Source organism: Gossypium hirsutum, chromosome D05 (assembly GCF_007990345.1).
Source record: "Gossypium hirsutum isolate 1008001.06 chromosome D05, Gossypium_hirsutum_v2.1, whole genome shotgun sequence".
Lineage (NCBI taxonomy): Eukaryota > Viridiplantae > Streptophyta > Magnoliopsida > Malvales > Malvaceae > Gossypium > Gossypium hirsutum.
In genome coordinates, this window is record NC_053441.1 from 25940644 (window position 1) to 25947811 (window position 7168).

General features: G+C 34.2%; 1 protein-coding gene across 1 annotated transcript; it reads left to right on the forward strand.

Annotated features, from left to right (window-relative positions):
- The first annotated feature begins 673 nt into the window (after positions 1-673).
- Positions 674-2713, forward strand: LOC107905202 (uncharacterized). Its single transcript, XM_016831794.2, has 2 exons — positions 674-2214; positions 2366-2713. Exon 1 carries the CDS (start codon positions 838-840, stop codon positions 2212-2214), a length of 1377 nt encoding a protein of 458 aa, XP_016687283.1. The 5' UTR covers positions 674-837; the 3' UTR covers positions 2366-2713.
- The last annotated feature ends 4455 nt before the right edge of the window (positions 2714-7168 follow it).

The window sequence follows — 7168 nt, forward strand, 5'->3', positions numbered from 1 at the left end:
TAAAATAAATAAATAATACATTAAATTCAGAAAAACTCTTAATTTAAAAAAAATAGATGTAGTTATCTAAAAAATTAATTTAGTCAGTAAACAAACTTATAAAAGATGGAAACTTTTTAAAATAAAAGAAAATTCGAAACATTGAATTTATTATTACATCTATTAGAAAAAACATATTGAAAAAAAAAAGAATAAAAGTTGATGAGTAAAAAAGGCTAAAAATATAATTAAAATATATGAAAATGTTAAAGACTAAGTCTTTTACCATTAATCTCTCAAATCTGTAAGCAAGAAGAATAAAGGATGGGTTTGTTATTTTAGTAGTCAAAATTTTCTATTTCTTCATTTGATGGTGTGTACAGTTGAGATATTAGGAATGTTGTGTTTTTTCAATGGTTTTATTATTTTAGAGAACATTTACTTAATCAATCTCATCAAAGGTTGATCCTTTATAGTTTTTTCCGAACTCATTAATTAATGGTCATTGGCCATGTGTGATCCAAATTTAGAGAAAAAAAATTGTAGTAAAAGTTTATAAGTGAGGCATAATGAGTGGCAGAATAAAAGGGGAGTGGATTTTTATGATACAGAGATGAGTGGAATTTTTCACGCATATTCTTATATTTTTAAAAATAGGATAAAAATGGGGAATTAAAAATATTTGCTTTTGATTTTGAATAATGTCCCTTCTCAATCAACCCAACCTCCAATGGGTCCACATAGTTATTAAAGTGTAATCAAATCTTAATTTCCGCCGTTGTTCATTTCTGAAATGGAACCCTAAAGGCTAAGCCAAAAAAATCAACCAAAAAAAAAAAACCTCTTGAAATTCCTCCAATGGAGAACTTTTCCTACTCTTCGTATCCGGAATCCGGTGAATCTTCGCCTATTTCTCGAGAAATCGACTCCGAAAACCAGTCATGGGACGACCCGCCATCAACCAATGCTACTGCTAATAATAATGGTAACTATAGGGTCAAGTTTTTGTGCAGTTATGGGGGCAAAATCCAGCCGCGATCACATGATAATCAGCTTGCTTATGTCGGTGGAGATACGAAGATCTTGGCTGTTGATCGTAACATCAAGTTCTCCACTATGATAGCTAAGTTATCTTCATTGTGCGGTGGAGATTCTGAGGTTTGTTTCAAGTATCAACTTCCTGGTGAAGATCTTGACGCGTTGATTACTGTTACGAATGATGAAGATCTTGATCACATGATGTTGGAATACGATCGGTTGCATCGTGGCTCTGCCAAACCGGCCAGGCTGAGGCTGTTTTTCTTCCCGTTGAGTCCACCGCTTGTGGCGTCGGGGCTTGGTGGGAGTGAACCCAAGTCTGAGCGGCAGTGGTTCGTTGACGCATTGAATTCTTTGCAGGTTCAGAATATTGATGGCGTTTCGCCTCCAGCTTCGGCGGTGCCGGTTGCCAATCCTGATTTCCTCTTTGGTTTGGATAAGGTGAATTTGCCGGGTTCGGTCCCTGCTCCGGGGACTGCGGTTGTTCAAGAGATTGTTGCGAAGGATGTGACTGCGGGATCGGAATGCGGACCAGAGGACCGGTATGTGGCACCGGACCAGTTGTCTCCGGCGGAGATCCAGAGACAGATCCAGGAATTGCAGAGGATGCACATTGCTGCTACTCAAGATCTAGGCATTTTACAAAGGAAAATGGATGAATCTAATCCTAGAACCTGCAGTACTCAAGATCATTGCAAAATTCCAGATAAAATCGCCACTTCACCAGCTCCAGGATCAGGTACGACGCCAATGCCAATGCCAATGCCGACGCCATATTTTCCGGAGCAACATGTAACAACCGCCGGTTATCCAGGAACGGCCATGGCATTGGCCCAAGGAACTGACCAACCGGTTTACCTGATTCCGGCGGCCGGAGTTTATCAGCAGCCACCAACATTGCGACAGGTGACCGGACCCGCCGGCCAGCCTTACTACGGGTTGCAGCGGGTAGTTCAGGATGTTTACAGGGAGCAGCCGGTTTACAATGCAGTGCCAACCTCAGTTATGCAGCCCAAGAGTGGGGTTCCTGAGTCAAGATATGTACAGGTAGCTTACGATGGGACAGGAAGACAGGTTTATTACACGGTAACACCATGCCAAGCGATGGCACCGGCGGCAACAGCAGGTGGTGTCGCGGCGTTGAATCAGGACGGTAAGGTTGCCGTGAATGCTAAGGCTCCACCGCAAACTTCTTAGGTATGATTTTTCTTTAAAAAGTATATGATATTATTATTGTTTTGTTTATTATGTTATAAATATAATAATATAGTCCTTTGAATAAGAACAAAGACTTTTACGGGCGAATTTTTTAATCTCTTATCGAACCTTTTTAAATTCATTTTATCAGGGTCCTTTGAGGAGTGTTTTAGTGTTTAATGCGTTATCTTTGACAATGGTTGACCACCTCTGTAAATTAGCTTCTTGCTAACTAGGCAAAGCCAATCCTTAAACACTGCTGGAAGTAGTAAAAACAAACTTACCTCTTAGTTCAGCACTCCAATGTTTGGAGGGATTTTATACCGCTGCTGGAACTGTCTGATCTTGGGGTTACCATTGTATGTTTATTGTTGCCCCATGTTTCTTTGGGATTTTCACAAGTTTGCATGTTTTCGGCTTCTTTTCCATAAGACTCAAATTCCAAGGATGTAATATGGATATTTATTTTGCGATACAAAAATACATGGGCATTACTATTGTTGGATTCGTCGCTCATGTAGTTGTGGCAAGATCAAGTTCTTCAAACAAATGTTTGAGGACATGGATGAATTTTGTGACAATACCAACATGATCCTGCCTGGTTCTCTGTTTTCAGATTATTAAAATGGTTAAAAACTCACACGAAATCAAGCAGCATAGAAAATTGAGATGATACCCGCTTTTGTTGTGTTGATGATCTGTCAATACACTGCACTAAACTTCGGGTCTATCTTGCGGTTGCTTCCTACAGTTGGTAGTATATATGAAAGGAAAGTACTAAAGCCTTCCACAACCTATCCATTGTCTTTCCTAGAGGTGCTAATGGGCCTGGTGGCCTGGCTCGGCCGGATAGCCTGCCCGAAATATGGGAGGGTTTGAGTAAAAATATAGGCCCAAAATATGGATTTGAGTAAAAAAATGAGTCCGTTTAAAAAACGGGTCGGGCCTCGGGCACCACTTTTTTATATAACAAATATTTATTTTTTTATTTTTTATTTTAAAATATTTTTTTATTTTTAAAATAGTTTTTTAGTGTTTATTAAAAAAATGGGCCGGGCTGAGCTCGGGTTTGGATTTTTCTCGGGCCGGGCCGGGCTTAGACAAAATTTCAAGCCTATATTTCGGGCTAGGCCCGGGTCTAGGATGCGGGTCAAAAAATTTTTCTAGGCCCGGCCCAAACCCGACCCAGCCCACGAGCACCTCTAGTCTTTCCCTTTCTTTCTTTCTTTACATCACAACATAGTGAGTGAATTTTAATTTCAATCTTTCAAATGATTAAATTTCAATTTGATTCTTATATTTAACCTATATTTTAATTTTGATATAATTTAATACTTCAACTTTTATAATATTATTAGTTAGTCTAACTACTTTATTCTAATAAAAATGATTATATAAATTTTTAAAAATAATTAGCATTGTTAAATTTCTTTATTAAATTTAGGTTCGTTACGATATTTTTTAGTTACATGGATATCAAACGAAATTTTTTATTTAAAAATGTCAAACCAACAATTTTAACAAAAAATAGTATTAATAAATGAATTTAAATTTCTAAATTTAAAAAATAAATGGACTAAATTCCTGAAAATAAAAGAATTGATTTAATTTTGATAAGTTTTACTAGTTAATCGAATCTTGTTTTCCATTTATTTAAAATAAATTAGAAAACATATTATATTTAAAAATAATAGTACATTATATATTATATCAAATAAAATAATACATATTTATTAGAATTTATCGCACTCATTAGTGGGTGAAAAGATCATTATTGAAAGTAATTATATTTAAAATAAAAATAGGTTTTTAGGGTAATGGTTATTTTTAGGGGTAGTTATTGAAAGTAATTATTTATCACACACGTGTGTGATAAATATACTCGTATGTTTAAAAATAAAAGAATAGCTTAGTGGATATTTTTACTCATAGTAAATGATATTTTAATGGGTTTTGAAATTTTGGTTGTTTGGGTAATAGATTTTGGATTTTATTATAAATATGATTACTATATTTTATAGTATCTAATATTTCTTTTTGAAAGTGTTCCAAGTTCAAATCACGTCTAAATATAAATATATCTAATGAATTACGAGTATTAAATTATTACAATAAAGGTTTTATGAAGAAGTATAAAATAGAATCAAATCATTACGGTACAAACAAAATAAGAAATGGCAGAGGCTAAGCCAGGAAATTTAGATTGTGGAGCCAATTTTTCAAAAATTAAAGCATTTGTAGAAGTCATATAAACTAATGCATAATATTAATTCTTGATAAACCGATGTATATCTTAAATATAAGACTATTACAAAACTATTAAAACAATAATTAAAAAAAAACGGCACATGAAATAAATTTGAATAACACATTTTTTTACAATTGCCCATGACGCTTTCTCATGTGTTAAAACCATTAAATTACCTTCTCTTTATCAATTTTTAAAAAATATCTTTCTCAACATATGTAATCAAACAATCATTCATCAATTGATCTCCAATTCGATTCCTCAAACGATTTTTCACAACTTTCATTGCATAAACGACTCTTTCCACACTTATAGCAACTAACAAAATCAACACTAACTTAATCAAGCGATATACCAATGGATAAACAATGTTCTTTTTTGTATCAACCATCTTTTTAGAAAGAACTTGAATTCTTTTCAAATTTGAGAACTCCCTATTTGATCGCATGTCAATAATGTATGTCTCCAATTGGTTATTAAGTGCAAGAACTTCAACTGGAGAAAAACTAGATGAATAAATTTGACCAAGACGAATCAACTTTGTTTGTCAAAGTTCCAAAACTCTCATTCGGACATAAGCAATATACACATAATAACAGCTCCGTATTTACTTCATTGAAACGATTGTTAAGCTCTTGAAGTTGTGTACCTATAACGATATAAAATAACTCCACGCGATAATGATGCATATTTGTTACCTTGTGAGCTTTCCTCCGTGACCTTCCTTTTTGCAACAAAGTCATCATTCATATTAGGAACATCAATATCATGTTTTTGACAAAAGGATGATACTTCTGAAAATAATGAAGTCCATCCATCTTCTCGGAACTTTTGTAACCATTCTTTTGAAATCCTTACCAATAAGATGGCATTAACGATATCTTGATCTTTTCTTTGAAGTGCTTCTGACAAATCATTTGTGATCCCTAACACGTGTCTCATTAAATGTAAGGAAAAAACAAATTCAAATGATTACATCAAATCTAACAATGTATTAACTTCAACTTTTTGATCGGATGTTAAACCATCATCTATTATAATTTCAAGCAAATCAACTATCGAAGTGAACACGATGATTATGTTTAAAAGCGTACCATAGTGTGATCCGCTACGAGTATTGCCTGGGTGAATGAAAGTTGTCTTTTGATTTAATCCTCGTTCAGAACAAATTTCAGAATTTGACAAAGCCTTTTGAACTTCACAAAATTGCAATTCACGAAGCATATCATGACGTTTGCAAAAGCCTCTTACAACATTTATTAAGGAATCAATCAAACTGAAAAGTGATGCAATCTAGATATGATTTTTTGTTGCTGAAATCAATGCCAATTGGAGTTGATGTGAAAAGCAATGAATGTAAAAAGCTGATGAGTTTTCTCTTAAATTCAAACTTTTCAAACCATTAAACTCCCTTTGCATGTTACTAGCACCATCATAACCTTGTCCCCAAACTCTTGATGTGCGTAATCCAAATTTAGCAAAGAAAGCATCAAATACTACTTTAAGTGATAATACAACAGTATCCTTGAAACACCCATACCTGACTCGATCACCAGTCCGAGTCGTGAGATGCTACATTGGTTGTTGAAACAACGACAATCATTTACATTCAATTTATACCATTAAACAATTAAACATAATCAATATATGCATGTAATGCAATATATATTCATTATCGTGTCTTATATGAGCTTACTAAAGTTCTTTTTCTATCCTGAGGTCGAATTAGGATCATATTGTAAAGATTTCAAAGTTTTAGGCCGATGTCGCGACTTCGTCACTTCCTCATCATGACGTGGCCATCATAATATGTCACGTCGCGACGACACACCTATGCTCGTCACAACGCCACTCACTGAGATGGCAAAGTTGTGACGTCAATAGTTCGTGGTCGCGACGTTATCCCTATTTTTGGAAAAAATGCACAATTTGATACCTATTCCATCGATTTTAACCAATCCCTTTCATTGTTTCAACCAAATATCAATTCAACCATTGTCAAAACCTTTCAAGACATGCTACACAAGTTTATTACATTCTCATACAATCATTTATCAAGTCATTCCATGCATGTTCATCAATTAGACACAATTATTCATTTTTATTCATTAAACAATACAAGTAGGCCATACAAGCTTATCACAAGCTTATCTATACCATTTCTTTTTAGCATTATAAGCCTAAATGACTTTAATTGAGCCAAAACAAAACATACATTAGGCATACTTCCAAGCATCATATTCAAATGAGTTAATTCCAAACATTTATCAACTTATTTATCATATTCACCTCATTTAGTAACATTCCACATATCAAAGCATATAAGCATATATCATCACTTATTTTAGTTTGAACATGACTAATGCCATACATTTGCCAAGTCACATGAAAAACATATTACAAAAAGAAGTCATGTCACATTGCCATTAATCATCTAGCCGAAATGACCATTTGCACATTATGTTACTCCTATATACGTACCACAAAGTCAAGATTCAAAAATTAGTTACTGTCTTGTTGATAGTGTGAGCTTTACATTGGTATGGTTCGGCAACTCTGTAAGGTAAAAATCTACAGGGAAAGAAAACAACCAGAGTAAGCTTATAGAATGCTTAGCAAGTTCAAAAATGGAAATTAAACATACGTTGAACACTTAATGCATAGTTAACTAATCAATTTGATATTCAATCTAACTATCATTTGGCA

Bases quoted from the DNA above. Each gene is read 5' to 3' on its own strand.
- LOC107905202 (XM_016831794.2), top strand. From the start codon at position 838: ATGGAGAACTTTTCCTACTCTTCGTATCCGGAATCCGGTGAATCTTCG.